Source organism: Peromyscus maniculatus, chromosome 8, assembly GCF_049852395.1.
Source record: "Peromyscus maniculatus bairdii isolate BWxNUB_F1_BW_parent chromosome 8, HU_Pman_BW_mat_3.1, whole genome shotgun sequence".
Taxonomy (NCBI): Eukaryota; Metazoa; Chordata; class Mammalia; order Rodentia; family Cricetidae; genus Peromyscus; species Peromyscus maniculatus.
In genome coordinates this window covers 34,920,638-34,944,280 of record NC_134859.1, presented here as the reverse complement: position 1 = coordinate 34,944,280, position 23,643 = coordinate 34,920,638, and the positions used below count along the sequence as shown (strand labels likewise).

General features: G+C 50.3%; 1 protein-coding gene across 2 annotated transcripts in view; it reads right to left on the bottom strand.

Annotated features, from left to right (window-relative positions):
* Adamts2 (ADAM metallopeptidase with thrombospondin type 1 motif 2) overlaps window positions 1-23,643 on the bottom strand; it is a 209,344-nt gene that overhangs the window by 43,380 nt on the left and 142,321 nt on the right. For both annotated transcript variants that reach the window (XR_013053258.1, XM_076578283.1), the window contains exon 5: window positions 4,393-4,476. Coding sequence is in view for 1 of the 2 variants with exons in the window: in XM_076578283.1 (XP_076434398.1) it covers window positions 4,393-4,476 (84 nt within the window). In the remaining variant the exon portion in view is untranslated. The remainder of the gene's footprint in view (window positions 1-4,392; window positions 4,477-23,643) is intronic.

Here is a 23,643-nt window from a genome sequence, read left to right as displayed (position 1 = left end):
GAGGGTCAACACTTTGGGAATGGGACTTCAGATGACAACACCTCGAACCACAGCAGGTCAACTCATCTACCTGAGTGTCTCTCTCCCTGCACCCACCCGCACCCAGGTGCTCTCAATGTGGTCTCCCAGCACACTCTGTTATCTGCCTTCCTTTCTCCTCCATCGTAGCCATGTTCCAATCTACACATCTTCCCGTTAATGACAATAGTGTCCTCAGTGCAGGGACCCTATTAGAAATGCAACAGGTCATGTCACTCTAAGAAAGCCAAATTCCATGGCAGAGACATATGGACCCCTGTACTGTGATCTGCCTTTATTTATTTTTGAGACAGGGGCTCATGTATACCAGGCTGGTCTCAAACTTACTATATAGCTAAGGATGACCTTGAACTCCTGCTCCTCCAGCCTCCGATCCAACTCAACAGCTCTGAGATTATGGTTGTATGCCAGCCCCTACCCTCACCCCTGTTCATACAGTGCTGGGGATAAAGCCAGGGCTTTGTGCCAATCAGGCAAACACTTTACCAACCAAGCTACATCTTCAGCTCCAATCTGGCTTTTTAAATTTGTTTGTTTATGTGTGTGTAGGAGAGTGTGTATGCACATATGTGTGTGCATGCCTGTGTACATATGTAGGTCAGAAGGGGATGCCAGTGTTCTCCTCTCTAACTCTCTATTCCTTTAAGGCAACCTCTCTCTCTCTCTCACTCTCTCTCTATCTTTCTCTGAACCAGACTGCCAGAAAAGCCTAGCAATCCTCCTGTCTCTGTCTCCCTTGGAGCTGGGGCTTCAGGCATTTGCACAGACACCCAGCTTATTATGTGCTAATGCGAATCCAAACTCCAGCCCTCAGGTTGCAGAATGATCTGAACCGTGAACCGTCTCTCCAACCCCCATGGCCTGACCATGTCAGCATCCGTGTCTGCTACCTCCATCCTGGTATTCTTTCCTCCACTCTCTGCTATTCTCTGTCCTTCCAGCACAGAGCTGGAAGGCTTACCCCCGTACAGCATCCAGACTAGGAGACAGACAGACACTGTTCAGGCCTCAAAGGATCCATGGCTTTGTGAAGCAACAAAACTTGCAGTTTTTAAACTTTTCCTTTTAACTAGTATGGTGGGGACCAGGCAGGGAATGAAAGCTGTCACCTGTTGCCCAGACCAACGTTACAGAAAACAGACCAACCTATGGCAAGCTTTCCTCCCTTTCTGAACAGATCATACGTACCATAAAATCAGGGGAGAATGGAGACCATTACAGAAAGCCACAGCCAATCAGCATGCAGAGTTGTGGAGTCCAGTCCCCATGGATACATCTACAAAGTCCACATCTAAGGCTCGGGGGACATTGCATAAGAGGGGGTGGGAAGACTGAAGGGCCAGAGGGCCAGGAAGTTTCCCATGAGACTGTGTCTCCCAGCAGTTGCAGAGGCACCCATAAAGTCTCACCAACAAGACTGTAAACACGAGCTGAACAATGTCGCAGACCAATAGAGATGCTAAACCACAGGGAACCTCAGGCAGCTACGGAAAGCTGAGAGCAGGAGAGACAGTCTTCTCCAGGGAAGAGCCCACCAACTGGCCATCTGATATTAAATGGTCAGCCATGAAAACACACATACAAGTACAATTATTCAGACTGAGCAGTTTATATCTAGGAATATATATGTATATACATATATGCACGTAAAAACAATGAATGGAAATGAGGCCATGAACTTGATAGAGAGCAAGGAAGGGGGCATAGAAGTCTTTGGAGACATAAAAGGGAGGCGAGAAATGATATAATTACAATCTCAAAAATAAATTTTAAAAAAGACAAAAAATATAAATGCCTACAAAAAATTAAAGTTTATGGTTTTGTTTGAAAAGAAAAAGCAGAGGGAAGGACATCAAGGACTTCAGCATTTCTGGCTTGAGGGAGCTGTGTTTGCTGGTGTAGTCTCACTCATTCCAAGGGACTATTAAGTAAGGAGACTATAAAACAATGCATGTTCGTATATTTTGAAATCAGTCTCTTTCAGTGTCTGTGTTCAGTGCGACTCTGCCTCACAGCTGTCCAAGGCAGCATGACCATGATAGAGTATGAATCCATTTTCCCAATTAAATGGAGGCAATCTCATCTCCATCCTTTCTGCCAAAAGCCTGGAAGTTACCACAACAGCAGAGGATCCAGGCCAGGATGGAAGAGCGGGAGTGAGCCAGTCTGGGGAAGTAGGGCTGGCTCTCCTGGAGGAAGGAGGAAAACTTCATATTGCTGTCATAAACATCATGAGCAGAAGCATCTTGGAGAGGAAAGGATTTATTTGGCTTACATGTACTGATCACAGCAGGTCACTGAGGGACGTCAGGGCAGGGACTCAAGGAAGGAACCTAGAGGCAGGAACTTAAGCAGAGGCCATGGAGGAGCGCTGCTTAATGACGTGCTCCTCATGACTTGTTAAGCTTGATTTCCTATACCATCCCAGACGAACTGTCCAGGGGTGGCAGGCTGAGCCCTCCCATATTGATCACCCGTCAAAAGAAGTGCCCTACAGACTTGCCAATAACAGGCCAATCTTACGGAGGCATTTTCTCAGTTGAGGTTCCCTCTTTCCAGATGAGCCTGGCTTACATCAAGTTGACAAAAAAAAAAAAAAAAAAAAAAAAAAAAAAAGAAAAGAAAAAGCTAATCATTACGAGACTGTTGGGGGTGCCCACAGCATGGCAGAATCTCCCCACAGCTTCCTGGCGGAGCGGATGGCCTTCAGTGCTTCCCCTCCTCCCAGGAGACGTGAGATGCACGTTTCCTTACAGTCATCACAAGTAACCTGGATGAGAGGGCTTGCTTCCAGCCCCACCCCCCACCCTGGACACCCAAACCCATGGGTGCACAAGTCCCTTATCAAACCACCCCATCTACAGTCGCAGTTCCAATATTCTTCCAAGTCAGTTTTAAAAAGTGTTTTCAAGGCCTGGGGTTGTAGCTCAGTTGGTAGAGTGCTTGCTTAGCATGCTCAGAATCCTGGGTTCAGTCCCCAACATCACATAAACACAGGGGGGCTAGCACACGCCTGTAACCCAAACGCTTGGGAGAAGGAGGCAAGGAGGATCAGGAGTGCAAGGTCATCCTTGGCTACATAGGGAATTTAAGGCTAGCCTGGGCTACATGAGAACCCGTCTCAAAAGCAAAAGAAAGCTTTTCAAAGTGGTTCAGTTGTTTTTAGGTTTGTAAGCATTCTCCTGTCACCTCTGGTCAGGCTTGGAGCACATCTCTGGGAAAGGCTTTCCTTTCTAGTCATAGGAAACGCCCTGACATTTCCGTCATGACTTAAACACGTGTGTCACTTTAAAGCATCCTCCGGTTCCACAGAGAAGAGACAAGGACAAATGACATCATCACCACTGCGACCGCTTGATCCCCGCCATCACTCTGACTCCCAACATGCAAATCCTAAAGAGCCTGAGTGCGGTATTAAACATCCCCTCAGTCAGCTCTTTGCTGCTCTCTCCTTTGTGCCTAATAGCTTTCTTTGGAGCGTTGTCTCTGAGCCCAAATAAATCCTTCCTTAAATTGCTTTTGTCGGGCATTTTATCACAGTAACAAGAGTAACTACCACCCTCCGGGGCTGTGGGGGAAGGGGCTCGGCGTTTAAGAGCAAGAGGAGGCAGGTAGGGTCGGAGGGACCTGGTGGAGCTGAGGACGGGAGGTCTGAGAGGCGAGCACAGGTTTTCGACGTGCTCAGAGAGGGATGGAGGGCACGGGACCCAGGAATTCCTGAGCGCTCTGATGTCTGATGTTACAAACACTGACAGATAACAGCAAATCATTTCAGGGTTTTTCTCAAAAAACCAACCATCCAGAACCCCTATCCCCTCAAAGACAGAATTCCTGTCTCAGCTCAATCTCGCTTTAGTCTTGTGTGTCTGTCTACACTCCGGGCTGCCATCCACTTGCCCTGATTCCTCGGGGCCAATTCTAGGCACCTTGGGGCAGGCAGTCTTGTTCAGGAATCTGCTGAGACTCTATGGTGAGGCTACCATGTGTCTGCTCACTGCCTCCCTCTTTCCTACCCTCAGAGACTACAGCAAGAGAATCCCAGTGTTCTGGGCACACCCATGCTGTCTGTGTCTCGGCCTCTGGGGACCATGGCTCTCTCTGCAGTGGTAGGGCCCACTGGTCTGTTGGCCATGTCACACTGTATAACCTGAACAAAGAGTCTTTGATCATGGTGAAGGGTACAAGGAGTCTGGGGGGGGAGGGCGGGAGCTCACAGCTTCTTGCTTGTTATAGGGCCATAGGGTGTCCAGGGAAAGGCAGGGTGGTATGGGAGAGCAAGCAGTCTCAAAGAAAGGCCAAACCTCATTTTCAGGGCCCCATTCATTCCAGAGAGTATCAGACAGGAGGACTCACCTTGGCGTGGCTCAGCAGGATAATCCTCACCAGCACAACATTGATGTGGGCCCCCAAGGACTCATCATGGTAGATTTCATTGACCTGAAAGACAGCCAGGGAGATATCAGCAGGAACTATGGGCCAAAGACCACTCCAGCTGTGCTCCTGACATCTTGTCCCTAAGCCCCCAGGTAAGAACCCAGGGGCCCTGCTTGTCTTTTTCTCTTTGCATATTTATCTCCAACATTTGTTCAACTCTAAACTGCCTCTAGATCCATCCCTCTATGACTCTCCCTGCCCCTGGATGCTACTACCACCTGCCTGGATTTCTGCAGTGGCCTCCTGAGACATCCACTTCCTGGCCCATAGTCTGCCCTCAGAGCTGAACCTGGACCACAGAATTCACATCAGCTCTCACTGAAGCATGGCTTTCCCTCCAGAAGGAATGAAACTGTCAGAGTAGAAGTCGTTCCTGGTTGTGGCTACTCTGTGAAATGTTACCTGTGCACATTGCTACATATCCCACAGACTCTGTGTCCAAGGATTCAACCAACCCCAGAACAAAAATATTTGGGGAAAAGTTCACAGAAAATGTATAGACTTTTTCCCTTGTCATTTCCTTCTAAACAACACAATAGCCAGTTACATAACATTTATGCTTTATGAAGTATTATAAGTCATGTAAACATCACTTGTGTGTGGGAGTGTGTGTGTGTAGGTTAAACACAAACACCACAACATATTACTTTGGGAACTTGAACTCCTGAAAGGCATTCTGGAGCTGAGCCCTTCAATGCTCAAGGATGCTGAAGGATGCCGCACTTGGAAATGTGGACCACTTTGAACCCATGACGAGTTCTTCCTTCATCCTGTTAACGGGGAGCAGTTATCACTAAGTCTCTTACTCTGCCTTCCTTGTTCTCTGTCATGCCTGTCATGGTCTTCTTTCACATTTTGAGCACTATTTTATTTTTGTGTGCTTTTTAAAAAACACTTAAAAACATTATTCTGGGGGCTAGGGAGATAGCTTAGTAGATAACAGTGTCTGTTGTGTAAGCATGAGATCCTGAGTTCAAATCCCCATGCCCACATGAAAAATGGCCTTGCCTGTACTTGTAATCCCAGGGCTGGAAGGGGGGTGGTGATCCCTATGGCTCCCAGCTGCCAGCCTAGCTCCAGGTTCCGAGAGAGACTCTATCTTAAGAGGATAGCTTGAAAAGTAAGAGTGGAACACCCAATGTCATCCTCTGGCTTCTGTAGCACCCAGGCATGTGTACCCGCCCCCCCCACCCCCCACCCCCGAGAGAGAGAGAGAGAGAGAGAGAGAGAGAGAGAGAGAGAGAGAGAGAGAGAGAACAGAAACAAAAACATTAGCCTTAGCAGGCATCTGTAGGCGTCCCCAGGTGCCCACAGCATAAAAGGGCAGGAGCACGAACTCCCACGGTCTACAGCATGGCCACCACCATCTAGAAACACATGCTAGGCTAACCTCAGGCTCAGCGCTGTTGAAAGCTTCCTTGCCATGGGGTCACCCCCCTCTTCCCACCTCACACTCAGAACTTTGTGGAATAGCCCTTCACTGCACTGGCTGGGCAAACGCTGTTCCTTCTTGTAGTGCAGGCTAGGGGTCAATTTTTCTTTGAAGGGACGCTCAAGGTTCAGACCTCCTCCTATGGAGAATTGGTACCCCATCCTTCTTAAGTCCCACTGTGTTGAGGAATAGAACATCCATTTAACTATGTAAAGAAGTGCTGCATTTGTTTATGCTGCATTTGTTTAACTAGGTAAAGATGTGTTGCTGTTTCAGTAAATAAATAAACAAATAAATAGGACACGGCTCCTTTAAGAGGCTCTGCCATACAGGGAGCACTTGAGCGGCCAGTGCATTAAGTAGAAACAACAAGCTAAGTGAAAACACCTGCCACAGTACCGGCACCAACTACCTAGAGCTAAATTCAGCTCTCCCTTAAACACAGATCCCAGTTGAACGCAGCTCTCAGGCAGGCCCACAGGCATAAGGCTAGCTCTCTTGGGCAGGGGTGGGGGTGGGGCAGGCAGCCAGGGCTGGCAGGGAGCAGCCAGGGGCTAGCTAGTCAGCTAGGGGGCAGACAGAGAGACAGACATGGAGGAAGTAGGACAAACAGAATGAAAGAAAAGTAAAAAGCCCCGAGGCAAAATGTAGATGAAGAGAAACAGGTTAAATTAAGTTATAAGGGCTAGTGGGGCAAGTCTAAGCCAAGGCCGAGCATTCATGACTAACAAGTCTCTGTGTCATGATTTGGGAGCTGGTGGTCCCAGAAAGCCTGCTACATCACTGCCACTGAGCTTCGCCTCAGTCCTTATTGCCCTTCCTTGGATGCCTCTCCCCCCAAGGCCCAGAGCAGAGCAGCACATGGCCAGCAAACACTTGCTGAAGGAAGAAAATCAGTGGAGTCACTGAGGGGAGCATGGACCAGCCGCACATGCCGTCTGTATGCAGACCGGACCCAGAGGCTTCCCACGAGCCCTCGATGGACGAGCAGGGCTAAGCTGCACCAGCCAGAGCCCACCCCACCTCAATATTCAGGTTTTTCGTAATTGCTCCCTCTAGACAGCGGGAAGATGCCTTAGGAGTCTGAGCAGAATAAGGAAAAGCAAATCATCACGGTGATGGATGGGGTGGAGAGGGACCCGGGGCTTGTGAGACACACAGCCCAGTGGCCGCTGCTGTCACCACAGCGCGTGGATAAAGATGGCACCCATCAGAGCAGAGAGCTAACGAGCTCACTGGTCCCCAACCGATGCCACCCCTGATCCCAACACCCAGGCTCTGCCAGGAACTTCTGCACGGACAGACAATCTCTGGTTATAGGTTGGCTTCTGGTCTCTTGCCCGCCTCTCCTTTGGCGAAGAAGTGCAGGAGCATGGTTGACATAGCATCATGGCTCCGTGCTGTGTGCTCATCTTGAGTACCCCCAATGTACTGTCTGTCTGGGCAGCAGGGCACTGGCGCCTGAGGACCATCTACTCAACACTCAAGCACCCACCTTAGCACCTGCAGCTCAGAAAGCAGAGCCCAAGGGCTGTGCCACCTCGCCCACTGCCCACAGCCCGCTGCCCACCTCACTCACCGCCCCCTGCCCACCACCCATAGCCCACTGCCTCCTTCATAACATCAGAGTGGACGTGTGTCTCACAGAGCTCCTGCGAGGACCCGATTTCCACACACACGATGGAACAGTGTTTATGGAAACCCAAACTGTATTTTTCATACTTGGCAAACGGTATTGCTCCACTGTTCTGCATGAGGTCTGGGGAGTGGGTGGACCCCCCCCCCAAACCACAGGCACTGCTGCCTCAGCCTTGAGGCCCAAGCTAGATTTTCTTTTTCAGTCTGTGCTGAGACAACAGCTTTAAAAACCAGATCTTTTACTCAAGGAAAAAAGGAGTTGTCTTTATTTTTAATCGCGTTATCGATGATGAGCAAGGCCAGGTCATTATGGCCCCCAGACTTCTGCTGAGAATCACAGTTGGGAAAGGTGGAGGTCCAGGGAAGGTCCCACAGCAGCAGGAAGGAGCAGGGGAGGAAAAGCAACCTTGCAACCTTCGTCCTTAGTCTGTAGGGTCTTCCCCTGAAGGTGGGGACGGGGACAGGGTGAGTACAAAGCAGCCCCCATGGCCAAAAAGGAAAGGCACAGCCCACTTGGACACCTTGCTGCCTGTGCGTGTGAGAGGAACAGGTTCCCATCCTCACAGGTCACATGGAAACTCAACAGGCTTGCGCTGTGAGCAAGCCTGGCAGCGAAGCCAGCTCCCAGCCACGGGCAGCAGATACCAGGGGTTGCCTGAGGCCCATGGCACAAGAGCAGGATCGTTGTCAGTTTGTCTGGGCGCTGCCCAGTTAACGGTCAACTGGGGCACTGCCATGCTTCAGAGGGGGTCCAGGGATGCAGGCCTACAGGAGGGAAGGGTAAGCCTGTAGTGTGGCTGCTGTAGCAAGGATGAACCCCAGGTGCAGGTCCTCCGACTCAGGGACAGAAATCATGGGACAGATGTGTACTATACCGTCCACCCACACCCACAGTTTCCTAATGTGGGAGCAAGGAGTGTATGATAGAGACCAGTTATGCATCACGCCACTCACAGGATGAGATTTTTAATCCCTAATGTGATAGCTTTTTGTGGAGGACCTTCAGAAGTAATCAGTTAGGTGAGTTCAGGGGTTAGTGTCCTTGGGATGGTATTAGTGACCTTGTGGGAAAGGACAGCCGAGAGCTCCTTCCTCTCCTCTCCCTCCCTCTCCCCCTTCCCCTTCCCCTTCATCTTTTCCAGGGATGGTCTAGTGGTAGGATTGGCGGGCAATCTTGATCTTGGGGTTGTCAGTCATTTCCAGAGCTGCCCGAGACAAACTGTCACTCACACTAGCTCAGCATGCTTTGCTGCACTTGCCCCAGCCAAAGAGTCAGGGCTCGCTGTGGTTTGCATCGGAAATTTCCCTCAAAGGCTCCTGTGCTGGCCTATGGTGCCCGGGAAACTGATAGAATCTTTTGGGATGGGGTTGGAACCTAAGAGAAGGAAGTTAGGTTGTCAGGGGCATGTCCCTGAAGATATTGGGACCTGGTCAGTTTGTCTGTCTCTCTGTCTGTCTTTCTCAGTTGCTTCCTCCTAGTAGCCTCAACATGAGCGGCTCTATCTGTCACACACTCCCCATCATCTTCTGCCTCTCTATAAGCCCCCAGTGGAAAGGCCAAGTGACCATGTTCTGAACCATCTGAACCCATGAGCCCAGAGAAACCTTTCCTCTTTCTAAGTTGACAACCTCAGGTGATTTGTCACAGCAAGGAAAAGTTGACTAACAAAGGCCTTAACCTTGACCTGGCTGACCATTTCTCCCAAGCTCTTAAACAAGCTTGCTTCTCAAGAGCTAGATGACACGTGTTTTTCTTTCCAAAGGCTGGGTGCTTGGGGAAGAGGAACATTAGATAGAACTAAAGAACACCATGTTTTCCCCCTTTTTAGATATTAGTGTGTCCGTGTTGACCCCACCATACATGTTAATTTTGCGGCTGAGTGATGGGCCCTTCTTAGGTTCTCAGTGGGACATCTCAACACGAGTCGGCTACACTGTGGACTGAGTCACCCAACAACTCTGTCCTGACTTCTTCCTCTCCACTGGTCCAAGGCAGATACCCAGGAGACCCAGTGGAGAGTGGTTGGTCTTCCTGTGTGTCAGGAGAACAGGCATGAAACTAGCTTCATGAGGGGTGGTAGAGAGCGACACTCCAAAGCTACCAAGCTTGCTCAGAAGCTGGCAAGCCTGCTCCACAGTCAGAACTGTGATAAGAGCCTGGAGGGAAATATGAGAGTGTCCGTCATTCTGCTTGACACTGACCAAACACCGGACGGAGACAACAACTTGGCTCAGTTCCAGAAGGTTCATTCAGTCACCTATGGCGGAAAAGGCCTGGTGGAACAGCTCACATCACAGGGACAGGAGGCAGAGGGAGAACAAACTGGAAGCCAGGTAGAACGCCAAAGTCCTATCCTCAGTGGTCTACACCCTCCCAAGTTTCCACAACCTCCCCAAATAATGCCATGTGCCTGTGAGGGACACTTCATATTCAGTTCTAGAGGCTGTGCTTATGTGGAATCTGCCCAGAGGGTAATTCAGGGGGTCCCCCACAGACACGGTGGGTCAGGAGAGCTGAGAATGGTTCATCAAAGCAATATGGCGCTCCTGGCAGAACCACAGGCATGCGCAAACGTCCTGGGTCAGAGTGGGAAGGGTGAGGCATGCCCATGCACAGAAGAGACAGGGAAGGGTCTCTGGGGAGGGCCACTGAGGCCACACCAACAGGCGAGGATTCCAAATCTATTCACAGAGCAGTCAAGGGCCTAGAGGGGAGGAGAAGGACACCGTATTTGTTACCAGGATGGCTCTGGATCCTTTATGGAAAGTAGATGGAAAGGGTGGAGGTGTGGGAATGTGGGGCTTGGGGTTGGACAGGTGTGGAGGGAAGGGATGGATGTGAGAAGCCATGTGGTCTGGAAGGGGTGGTAAGGCCACCTCCCAGCTCTGGGTCACCCTACCTGTCAACATCCCTTTTGCTGGAAAACACACACACACACACACACACACACACACACACACACACACACACACACACACACACACCCTGCCTGGGGAAAGGCACATGCCTGGAATTCCCACAGCCTCTCACCAGCCCTGAACTCCTGAGATACCTTAAGAGAATTTAAAGAATAGAAAGGTTCGGCGGTGGCAGGGCACACAGGAATCCATATTTCAAAGGAGGATGGTCTTTACTCCCTTGCTTCAACTCAGCCCACCTCAAGGCCTTCCCACCACACAGGAGGGTCTCTGGTCAGGAAGACGGGGCCCCACTGCTGCCTCTTCTAAGCTCCCCCTTGCACAGGGAGCCTAGCCCAATGTTAGGGCCTTTGCTCTAACCTCACCTTCCCTAGCATAACTGAAAAGCACTCTACAGTGATTCTAGCCAGTAGTAGGTGTTAAGTAGAGTTGAGAATGGATGGATGGATGGATGGATGGATGGATGGATGGATGGATGGATGGATGGATGGATGGATGGGTGGATTCATGCATGCATGGATGGATAGATGGATAGATGGGTGGATGGATGGATGGATGGATGCATGCATGGATATATGCATAGATGGATGCATGGATGGATACATGGATGGATGCATGGATACATGGATGGATGGATGGAAGGGTGCATGGATAGATGCATAGATGGATGGATGGGTGGATGGATGCATGCATGCATGCATGCATGGATATATGCATAGATGATGCATGGATGGATACATGGATGGATGGATGGATGGATGGATGGATGGATGGATGGATACATGGATGGATGCATGGATGGATGGATAGATGATGTGGAGCAGCAGTTGCCTAGCCTCCCCCACTGCAGCCAGCCCTCCTTGTCCCCCTTCCACAGAGCCTGGTACTAGGAGAAGCAACACACCTTTGCCCAGATTTCAGGGGGAGGGGAAGCCCTGGGAGAGTGTCCTTGAGCCCTGTCTTTAAGAAATTGATCTTGGAGCCTTTCTTTAAGCCCTGTGGGGAAAAGACTCAGAGCTCCAGCCTTTCTCTGTGTGCTGGAGGCCAGGAGCTGGCATTTGGGGGAAATGCTTTGTGATGTGCTTTTTGTTTATGCAAAGAGGCAGCCAAGTTTCTGCCCTAGAGTAGAGTGGGAAGGACCTGGTTCTGCATGACAATGTCAAAGTTTGCCTGGTTAGTGGCAAAGTTTTCCTGGAATGACAGTGAGCCCTGGAGGATGGCCTGAGGCTAGGCAGAGGAGAATTTCCTTGAGGAGGGGGACTGGGGTACAGAATGGGGGCACCTGTCCGGGAAAGGGGGCTCCTTGTGAGAGGGGCCTGTTGGCCCTGCTGCTTAGTAGACAGGTTATGGCAGACCTGCTGCTGGGATCCCCATGTCTCTGTGGAGCTAAGTTTGGGGCCATGAGTAATGTCTAATGCCACCAGGAAACCCTAGAGAACAAAGTAATCTCGGAGAGTCCCCAGAGCGTGGCGGGAGGGCACAGCCCCTGAGAGGCTTCTATGCGAACCCCTGAAGTAAGTGGAGAAGAGGCAGGTTTAGGCTGCCAGGGTAGAGGCTTGGGATAGGGTGAACACACCGGGATTTGGGGGAGACAAGACAGTGCACCCACTAGAATTTGGAGGACTCAAGACTGAGCAGCAGTCAGAAGCTGGGGGGAGATGGATGTGACGTACCTGGGAAGCTGGGGAGCAGTCTGCTGGCCTCACGGGAGGAGTATTTGTATTTGTATCTCCTGGATCATAAATGGGCTTGTCAAGAGGGCAGGGTAGGACTGGAGGAGTGTTAACCCCTCCTTTAACTCCAAGTACCTGAACATGGGGACCAAGACAGACCCCCGGACTCCTCCGTGATCTGTTCCCACCTCCTTTCCTGGGAAGTCCATACCCTCCAGGGCCAGTTGATAACTCACTGGGCAAGGGACCCGGGGTGGGGCCCAAGCTACCTCACCTCTAGGGAGGCTGTCGATGCCCAAACCTAGTGCGCACTCCATGAATACTGCTCAACTCAAGGTAGTACCAGAGTAGTGCACATACTAAACATGGTTGCCATAGAAACTCTTCCACACGGTTGTATTAACCAAAGAAAGCTGTCCGACCCTTCACCTGGATTTCCGGGGTGAGCAGAAGGTGAGTCTGAGCTCCTCACTCCCAGATGCATCTGACCTCAGAAGGAACCTGCTGCAATCCCGCTGTGTAACTCAGGACATCTTTACTTATTCTGTTTGGGCCTCAGTTTCCCCAGGTATGGAAAGGTAATTGTCCTGTGGCACAGGTTTGTTATGAAGACTCATAGCAGAAAATGTTTTTGAAGCATCTAGAAAAATCCCCAGTGCATAGTGCCATATTAGTGAAGCTATCCATCCAACACAAGAGGGTCAGCTGATGGGAACTGTCGCTTTGTGTCCCAGATTTTGGTCCCTCTTGGCTTCAATCTTTGGACCCTGCCTCCCGCTTTCCTGGTAACACTAGAGAGGTAAGCACTCACTTTGCCACTCCTTAAGTCCTGGTCAGAAGAATGAATACCTCTGGGGGAGACGCAACATTCTGATCTGCTCCTCCAGAGAATGGAACATTCACACTTCTGTCTCCTGTTCTAAGAGTTAATCCAAATGGACCTGCCAATCACCTGGCTAAGAGATCATCCCTCAGGCAGGCTGATGTAAGCTAAAGAAATGAGAGGAATAATTACCCCTCTAATCAGATAATGTACTGTCCTTCCCAGTAGTCACTTACCGAGACACAACCATCGAGCTTTGCCGACTCTGCCCTCTTCCCAGTCCTAACTCAGTATAACTTTTACCTTTCTTCTTTCCTTTCTTGTTCTTTATCCAAAGCTCAAGCATTTCCTCTCTGGTACTTTGCGATTGCTCAGTCTCTAGCACTAAGACCCATCCCTGCCTCCACCCTATGGCTGTCTGTTACCATGTACCTGCTTGCTGACCTCCCTTGCTAAACATGCCAGCCTAATGCCAAGGGCACGGCTTCCCCTCTTCTCCATGTCTCTCCTCCCAGCGGCTGCCAAGAGTCACAGCTTGCTTGCCTGTTGTTTTCCAAAGCCCATAAAACTATCCTTGAAAGCCTGGCAGTGGTGGTGCACACCTCTAATCCCAGCAATCATGAGGCAGAGGCAGGTGGATCTCTGTGAGTTCGAGGCCAGCCTGGTCTACAGAGAGACTTCCAGGACAGCCAGGGCTACACAGAGAAACCCTGGCTCAGAAAACAAAAACAACAGACAAACAAACAAATCTGTCCTAAGCTTCTACTGAAATTGTTTTTGAAATTCTTTCATTAATGAGTCTAAGAACCCAAAGAAGGAGCCTAATTTCCCTAGTAACACCCAGGAGGGGCCTCCGCAAACACCAGCTCTTGCTTAAGATGTTTCTCCACAACCAAGAGACATCTGAGCATGACTAGGATCTGGAGCTGGGGCCTGATCCCCAAGGGTCACAGCCATCCACCCATGGCCTGATCTTCCACGGGCTGATCTGACAAATACCAGAAGTAATGCTGCCAGACAGGGAAGGGTGGCGGCTGCTGAGGCCACAGGACACAGAAGGACACAGCAGAGGGCTGGGTCCTCCAGAGGCCTCTCAGCCACTCTCAGCCCAATGGGAAGAAAGGCAGAGGTGGCAGGGATTTTGATTACTGCTGGCAGTGACCTCAGGACGTCAAGTCTCTGGAGTGTTATGTTGGGCTGGCTGGCTGGCCTCCCTGAGCACATAGGCTGGGAGTTAGTTTAATGTGGTGTCCCGCTTCAGGATGCAGTTTCATTCCCTAAGTGCCAAAACCTTATACTACCCTGGTCAGACCGCCCACATCCCCCTTCCCATACCCCTGCATGTCTCGGAGCCTGTTTGGTACAATTATTCCCCAGTGACTTGAGCTCTGCCGCTGGGCTCCATTTGGGCACTACTGTATAATCAGAAAACAATGTATTTTTCACTCCTCAGTAAACCAGATTCTCCTGCTGCCTGATCAGATTGTGACCCAGGGAAAGAGATGAGGAAATGACACCAGGACCCCCAGATGATGGCCTCAAGAAAGCTCCTCGGGGTGGCCTTAGGAATAGAAAACACTCTGGGAGAGGAAGGAGATAGGGGAGATGTTGGAGAAGAAGTAGAAAGGGAGACCAGGGGTGGGGGTACACTCCTCTGTGCTGCCCCCACTCCAGCCTCAACCTCAGAGAAAGACAGACCCGGAGGCCTCTGGGCTCCACTTCCCACAGTGACGGGGCCACATCGTAAGAGACGAGTCTGATCCCTGGACTGTGTCTAGGAAGAAGGTTGGACACAGGGCCTGACCCATGTCTTGAGTAAAACAAAGTAGGCATCCTGGTTGTCCAAGCCCTAGAGAGATGTCTGTGCTGCCAGAAGCTTCTACCTGGGGTGTCTGGGGGAGGTGGGGATAGCCTGGCACTGACCTTGGAGAAGCTGCAGAATGGAAGGCACATAGGAGTCCCCCTTCCCACCCAGTACACCCAAGGAGCACAGGTAAAGAGTAGCACAAAACAGGGAAGACTCCAATGAGCCTGTCCACTGTCATTTGGGCCTGGTGACCTGACATGAAGGCCAGCTCTTTGGAAAGTGAGCTTCATGAGGGCAGGACTCCATTGGTTCATAGTGACCCTACCCCCCGACCTAGAACCTCATAGCATGGACCTAGAAGAGAGAGAGAGGCACCTGCATCTCAGGGTCTTAAATCAGCACTTTGCATGGTGTCCCCGGACCCCAGCAGAGGGATCCTGGGAAGTTCAGAGAACATAGCAAAACTAAGCCTTATATGCTCAAGCTCATGGCAAGAGTGTCCCGCTATGGACATGTTTCTCACAGGTGCATTCTAACTCCCTGAACGTAGCCAGAGCTGATTTAAACACAGCAGGAAGCAGTTGTCTTCTGCACAGCATATGTCTCCTTGATCAGGAACTCAAGGTCATCCTCAGCTACATAGCAAGTTCAAAATCAGATGAGGCTACATAAGACCTTGTCTCGAAAATCTAAAATTTAAAAGAAAGAATTATAAAATACGTTTAGTGAATACCTACTATGCACCAACCCTTTGTTGGGGGCTGAACGTGCAAAATCAGGTAGACGATGTTCTCTGAACCTACTATGAAACCTAAATGACAGTCCCTAGTTCTAAGACACATCACCCATGGAAAAAGGGCCTCAGAGATGTCTGACTACAATTTGGTACAGGGGCAGGGGACACACTATGGAGAAACTTGGGCACAGTGACAGCCTGCATCTGCCCAGACTGGAGCCCAGTGAGGGAAGCTGTCACCTCTTTTGTCTGGCTCAGCTGTCACCTCTTTGCTGGAGCCTGAACAAGACAAGCTCAACAGCCGCTTCAAGCTGTCACCGGGGAGTGATGGTGCTTGGCCCTCCGTGTCCATCTACAGGGACTGTGACTCCTGCTTTGACAACTGTCAGCTCCCCATGGGAGCCAAGGACAGGCAGCAACTGGGCTCCCTCATCAGCTGTCAGGAGGCATCAGAGGAGGGAGGGAGATGGGGAGTGGCTGCTGGGATGCGGGGAGAATGACAGGGATGAGACAGAAGCAGATGTGAGGACCACTCGTGGTGCCCGCATCCCAGTGTTTCCACCCTGCACATCACCACTGGCCTCTGCACCAGCCCAGCTCTTTGGCATGTGAGCTCCATGAGGGCAGGACTCCACTGGCTCACAGTGACCCTACCCTCACCCCTCCCCCCACCTAGAACCTTATCAGGAGTCCATATCCTGAGTGCTCAGATCATGAAAGAGGGTGTGTGTGTGTGTGTGTGTGTGTGTGTGTGTGTGTGTGTGTGTGTGTATTATGGTGACAATATTAGAACAGAAATAAACAGCAGACAAAGCTTCCTCTGGCAATCCTCGGGAGAGACTTAGATGATGCAGACAAGACGGCTTGTGGCAGAAGGGAAAGGCAGAGGGTATGAGGGGATGGCCAGCACTGTTGGCAGACGCAGAGCTAAGGCTAGAACAGGCCTGGCACTTCTTCTGAGACTCCTAAGGAATTCTCCCCCTTCAGATCAGAACAGTCAGGGAGGAGATGAATGATCTATGTCACCTTCCCAGAGGCGTGTGACTCCACTGCTGTGCCTTGGTCCTGCTGCCCAATCTCTCTGAGCCTCCTTGGCCGTATCCGAGAAAGAAAACCTTGCAGAGGTGCCCAGGGAAGGTAGACAGGCCATAAAGTACCTCCTTGCACAGGGCTGCCCAGTGCTAAACCTCTGTCGATGTGAGTTCTTTCCTCCTCTTTTAAATAACGATGTGGGGACCTCCAAATTTCCCAATGGAGATATTTCTAGATGCCAAATCAACTGCATCTCCTGCCTCTCCCCAGAGCCTTATGCCTCAAAGTCCAAACTGTGCAAGAGGAGAAAAATACCTCTGGGCCTTTGCATGTGCTCTGCTACTTACCACCCAGACTCACCTGCATTAGGAACTGAAGAAGTCTTTGAGGAGCTTTCCCTGATCCAAGTGCTCCAGATACCCCTGGTGCAACTCTAATCTTCATTTTGCCCCTAAATTTCACTCCTACTCTGAGCAACCAGATACAGGGATAGATTTTGCTATCTCTGCACCCCAGTGTCCATAATGAGGCATGATGTTCAGGAAGACAGGACACAATGGCTCATGGCCCCCAGGGCCTCTACTCACCTCACATCTGTCTAGGTATTAGACGTAGGGTAGTAAGTACCACAGCAGCCCTTGGAGCTGAACCATCCCCACATCTGGGGCACAGAGGGACTACAGTGACAGTTGCCTGCTTCTCTCTAAGCCAGAAGAAGCAACCAGGCTGCCCTCTAGCCTGTGGATACCAAGCTCTGATTCACCTGATGCTATGAACACTAATTGCAATTTGCAGCCCGCATTGAGAAAAGACTAGGTCTCCCCAAAACATTCCGGCCTTCATTTAAGAAAACGAGACCTGGCAAGGGCCAGGCAGGTCATTCCTGTACAGCCACAAGGGAACAGAACTGAGGAAGCCTCGCCAGGGGTTGCGATTCCTCCTGGTCTCTGCTAGGTCCCAACCACTTACGCCTGCTGCTGCCTGGCACCCAGCTGCACCTGGTTGTATGATTCTCTTATGGGTTCTGTATGCGGCACCCCATGCCATCCTGACAAGTGGGCCTCCTGTAACACACAGCGCCTTCATCTCAGGCCCGGTGGGACAAGCATGAGGAACAGAAAGGCCAGGAACAGTCTCCTAAACCTTCTCCTGGGGCCTAGGCAACACAGCAGGTGAGGAAAGCAGCTTTGGTCCTCCCCCCTTCCTCCCTCCTTCCTCCACCCTTCCTCCCCCTTTCCTCCCTCCTTCCTCCCTCCTTCCTCCCCTTCACTCCAGCCAGCTCCTACACCAGATGTCTCTCCTGTCTGGGCAGCCCCAAGTTTCAGTGTCTCTTTGTTGCAGGAAGCAGAGTCAGACATGTGAATGGGGTGGGGGTGGGGGTGGGGGGATGCCTTCTGCAGGCTGCTGCACTGCAGTTCACAAGATTTCCTCCCCCTGAGCCTAGCACAAAACATTCCCGCACTGCCGCTGTGCCGGGCCCAGCATTCTTGAAAGTTGGTGAGCAGCTGATTGTTTACAAACCCTGGCAAGGCTTCGGCAAGTCAAGGCCAATTTCTGGATTAAATTAGAAAAGAAAAGAGGAAACATATCCTAGTCTTGGCACCGAGAGATTGTTCATTGAACACGAGTTGTTTCAGAACACACTGTGCCGAGGACCTTCATCTTGCTGGGAGGAATTAAAGGGTACAGCCTCAGCTCTGAAAGCGCAGCCCCCCACCCCCACCCCATGTTCTCTACAAGCCTAAGGAATGGGTCTGCCCTCAGTGGAAGAGCGGTTCACACAGCTCAGAGAGACTGTTCTTGCCCAGAAATCTACTAAACTGTTTTCAAATAGAGATCAAAGCCAGTCCAGTCACCCCTTTAAACAGAATCCTCAAAGTGACCTCAAATGACCTTTGAGGCAGTTAGATTAGCTGGAGGTATAGGTGGTGTTGGGTAGTCTGGGGGATGAGCAGGAGAAAGGTAAAACTCGGCTTAAGCGTGAGGTCACCAAGGAAGGTGGCCTTCAGGAAAGGGCTGCTCCAGCTGTGGGGGTGGGGGTCGGAGGATTGGTGGAGGCAAGAGAGAATTTGTCTGCTGAGGGTTCTTCCTCTCCTGGAAGTTTGGCAGGTGTGGTAGGAGGTAAAGGCTCTGGTTTAAAGATGGAGAAACGGAGTGGAGTGAGGGAAGCCTCACGGGGTAAGTGCTTCTGGCTCAAAACAAGTGCTTAGTGTATGCTGAACGCTCTCCCTATCAGCACACCCAGAGCATCATTGCAGGGGATACAGAAAGGGCCCTGGCTATCACTTAGTGTTTTTCCTTAAGGCCAGGCAGCAGGCATTCCTTAAGCACTAGCACTGTGGGTCACCTGGTCCCCTATGAGACACTCCTCTCCACTAATGACATCACAGTCATTCTGTCAAGGTCACGTTACCTCTGTGTGACGTCTCCGAGTGTCTGTGATGACATCGGAGGGAACAAACCTACCGCACGACTAGTTCACAGACAAGCAGAGCATGAGCAGTCGGTCACGTCTGAACTTCCCAGCTTCCCAAACTGTGGCTCACAAGCCCAACGGGCTCGCATAGCTGAATGTGAGGATTGCAAACACCTCGGTATCAGTGACACATCGCGGAGTACACACAAAATCTCACTTGTAAGGAATCCACGCACGGTGCTTCCGGCTGCACTCACCTGGGATGCATGGCACAATTTCACTGCAGCCTTGGTGTGAGCACACAACCACTTTGGGCATGTTGTTGCAATATGCCACGTCAACAAATCCAGCCTGAATCACTAACTGAGGTCTGAGACGAGTGTGTAGTAGGAACTGTGGTGTTTTAACTGCCCATACATACTAAGTTAAATGCTCTTACAGAAGCAGATGATTTAATTACCCAGAACAAAGACTTTTCATGCTTTTCTGCTATCACACCTCAGCTTGCATTAAATTAATATAGCACTGCATTGTGTTGTGCTAGAACCCCTGATTTAAAATGTTTGTGTTTGAGACGCTGACTTGTTTCATAAAAAAAAAATACTTTTCAGTGAATCTTGGCTTGGAATTAGGATAGATTTTCTGGCAATGTCTGAAATGACTTCTGTGTCAAGAGGTCACCTCAAGGTCCACTTCCTCTGAAACCCTCCTCACGCAATAGTTTAGCGATTGTTACCAAGCCTGATGACTTGAGTTCAGTCCCTAGGACACACTTGGTAGGAGGAAAGAACAAACTCTTGAAAGTTGTTCCCTGACCTCCATCTGTGTGCTATCACACACACACACACACACACACACACACACACACACACACACACACAGTGAATAAATGAAAAAATAAAAATAAACAGAATAAGCCAGGCGGTGGTGTGCATGCCTTTAATCCCAGCACTTGGGAGACAGAGGCAGGTGAACCTCTGAGTTCAAGGCCAGCCTGGTCTACAGATCAAGTTCCAGGACAGCCAGGGCTATACAGAGAAATTCTGCCTGGAAACAAACAAACAAAATAAAATAAAATAAAATAAACAGAATAGCTGTAGCTTGCAACAGCAAGTATTAATATGTCACAGTGGTAGCTATAAACTACCACAGCTAACAAGGCAGGGCCATGGGTCTTTTCTCAGAGGAGACACAGATGATGAGGCCACAGCAGTACACTCTGGTATGGAGGACATTAATATGTGCATCACCTGTTGGAAGATTTAACTTTTAGGAGCCCAGTCTAAGGAAATAATTAAGGTTGAGGGACAGATTCGGCTATATGGATATAAAATAGTAGGTGGCACGCATGACCTCCAAAAAGGAAGTGAGTGTTATCCCACGGACGTGTCATATAAATAATAAGTTACATAAAAAGCGCACTCTCCCCATGGCAACATTCCACACTCATTAAAACGAAGTCGTGGAGAGGAGCTCCTGGGAGAAAATACGGAGAGATCTATATGAGCTCATTCTAATCTTATGGCATAAATAATATATTATCTGTGTTAAATATAGGATGTTTTAATGAACTGAAAAAAATTACTTTTCCGAATTTAGGGGGGGAATGGGGGGAAATGGATCTGGCTGGCAGGGAATGAGTTGGTAGGTGGGATCTGTGGGGAAGCAGGTCTCAGGAAGTGCTCAGCAACACCCCCACCCCTTACCCTCCAGGGGGTCTAAGGTGAAGCAGGGGCTGGGGGCAGACTTACAAATTCTCACTTTCTGTTGTAGTTTGAGTGTGACATCTCCCCTAGGCTCACGTGCTTGACCACATGGTGCCTGATGTCTGTACTCCATGTTTGAGGAAGTTACAGAGCCCATTGGGAGGCGGAGCCTTTTTGGTGATGCAGCTGCTAGGGAGTCATTTCTGCTCCTATAAGTGACCCCTGACCCATATACCAGTTAGTGACCCCAATAAGAACTCATTGGCTCACTGAGTTGGGCTTTGGAGTAGTTGCTATTTCGGTCTGTCCTGCGTTCCCTTTGGGGGATGAATAGACATGTACATGTGTTGCATCTCCCCAAGAAAAGTCTCTCACACAACAGCAGCTCAGTGGACAGACGACTGTCCAGGCTGTCCTTCAGCCATCTCTACCTGCTATTGCGGTCAGTGGTCACCTGACCCGGGGCGCCGTTGGAGCTCATCCAATGCCGCATCGACACATGCCCTCTACCAACCCAGCTCCACGCCAGCCCAATGTTACATCAGTCCCTCTGTGATGCAGCCTTGGGGATCCCAGGACCAGCTGTAGACTCACCAGGGAATCGAAACAAGCTACTGGCCAGGCTTTTTGAGGGCTATTTGGGGTTGTGGCTTGAGGTCCACACACCCAGAGCTGCCCAGGCTGGCTTAGTAAATGGCAGTCACTTTCAAGTTCAGAGGCTCGCACAGCAGGCTTTCCCACCATTCCACGCCCAGGACATTTGCCACTGGCCACAGAGGCAACTGAAACTCCAGTGCAGATTAACTACAAGCCATGTCCCCATTAGCATGGCCTCCATCACGATGACAAGTGTCGTGGCTTGTGGAGGACTGGGAACCCTCATGCATTATTGGTGGGAACAGAAGATGATACAGCGGCTGTGGAAAACAGCATGGTGGTTTCTTGGAAGTTAAACATAGAATTATCATATGATTCAGTCTTTCTACTCCCGGGTCCGTAGCCAAAGGAATGCAAAACAGAGTGGTGAACAGAAATCTGCAACCCAAGCTCCCAGCAGCCTTATTATTCCCAACAGCCGAGAGGTGGAGGCTGCCCAGGGGCTCAGCAATGGACAAATGGATAAGCAAACCTGTCTAGATAGACTGTGGATCTTACTGAGCCTCAGGAAGGGAGGGGAGGCTGGGCGTGGAGGTGCACACTTGTGGTCCCAGCACTCAGGAGGTTGGAGGCAGGAGGATCATGAGTTCAAGGTCAGCCTGAGATTCATAGCAAGACCTGTATCAAAAACAAGGCAAAACAACATACACCACAGACAGAAACACACACACACACACACACACACACACACACACACACACACACACCATGGAATTCCAACATGCTACAATCTGAACAACCTTTAGACTGTCACACTATTAAATAAGCTGGCTCCCAAGGGACAAATATCATACAAATTCACTGATATTGAGGTCCAGAGTGGTCAGATTCAGATACCAAAATCAGGACAATCACAGCCAGACCCCCGAGGATCAGGTGAGGAATCAATGTTGAACAGTGGAAGTTCCAGCTTTAAAAGACGGAACGAGTCCTGTGCACAGGAGGTATGACCTTTGAATAACCTTAATGTCACAAACTGTGAGCTTTAAAATGGCAATGATGACCTGTGTCCAATGATGACCTGACTCTAGGACTGCCACATGCTTAGCAAGCCCTCTACTGCATCTCTATATTCCTGGCTTTCTTTGTACTTTTAAACAAGAGCTGGATAAGCTGCCAGATCTGGACTTGAACTTGAGGTCCTCCTGCCTCAGCTTCCCAGGTAGCTGGGACGATAGGCCTGTGCCATCAGGTACGTCATTCTCTGCCCACCCCCTCCTTCTTTACTGGAGTGCGTGTGAGAAAACGCACGTCTGTGTGCACGTGGAGAGGTCAGCTGCAAGCATCCTCCTCAATCACTTACTTTTGTGGGTGTGCAGGTGTGTGAGTGTGTGGGCTTATGTGCACACATTTGTGTGTGTGTGTATGTGGGCGGCCCTTGTGTGCGTGGAAAGGCCAGAGGAGGAAGTCAGGCGTCCTGCTCTATCACTTCCGCCATCCCCCTTACTTTTTGTGATGATCTCTCTGGAACCCGGAGCTCACTGGTCCAGCTGACTGGGACTGTAGGTGTGCACCACTGAGCCCAGCTGTTTCGCATTGCTGGGAACCTGAACTCAGGTCCTAGTGTTTATGTGGCAAGTGCTTTACCAACTGAGTCGTCGTCGTCGTCCCAGCCCCAGGCCTGGCTTATCGTTTGTCACAATAAAATGCTTTTAGTTAAACTTTAACATTCTATTGGATAAAACGATGGATTCTATCCTCTCCCTGGCCAAATTTCAAGATCCAGCCTGGCCAGTGGCTGCAATATTCCAAAGGCCAGAAGGACAGCTACAGAAAGTTCTGTCACACAGCAACAAGGTTGTCCTCTTGTACATGTGTCTTCACTGTTCCTCCTCCCCAAGGCCACCAGAGTGTCCCACCAGCCTTGCACAGCCCTCTTCCCAGCCGTGGGAACACTCTAAAGGCCACAGGGTACTAACCCTTAGTACAACATTCTGCTCCTAGCATTGGGGAAATCTTATCTCCCTGGTCCACAAGAACTCTTGAAACAGAAGGAGGAGCTTGGATGAGGGGTGAGCCTCCCCCACCCCACCCCCCACCCCAGAGCCTCACTGAACCCCAGGACTCTGTGCCTCACCCTTGCCTCCTGACAGACTCGCCACCCCACCCACGAGGATAAGCACTTGGTCAATAAACACTTGCTGTGTGCACATCTGTGTGACAAGGAAAACAGATGTGACCCAGACATCCTTTCTCAACACCTTGGGTTTATCGCCTAACATCCTCTTTTTGTTGTTGTGATGATGAGATGGGATTCATTTCAAAAATTCTTACGTCTCTGGTGTTTTTCTAGAAACTAAACAATCTTGTGATTATTTAAAACAGGGCTAC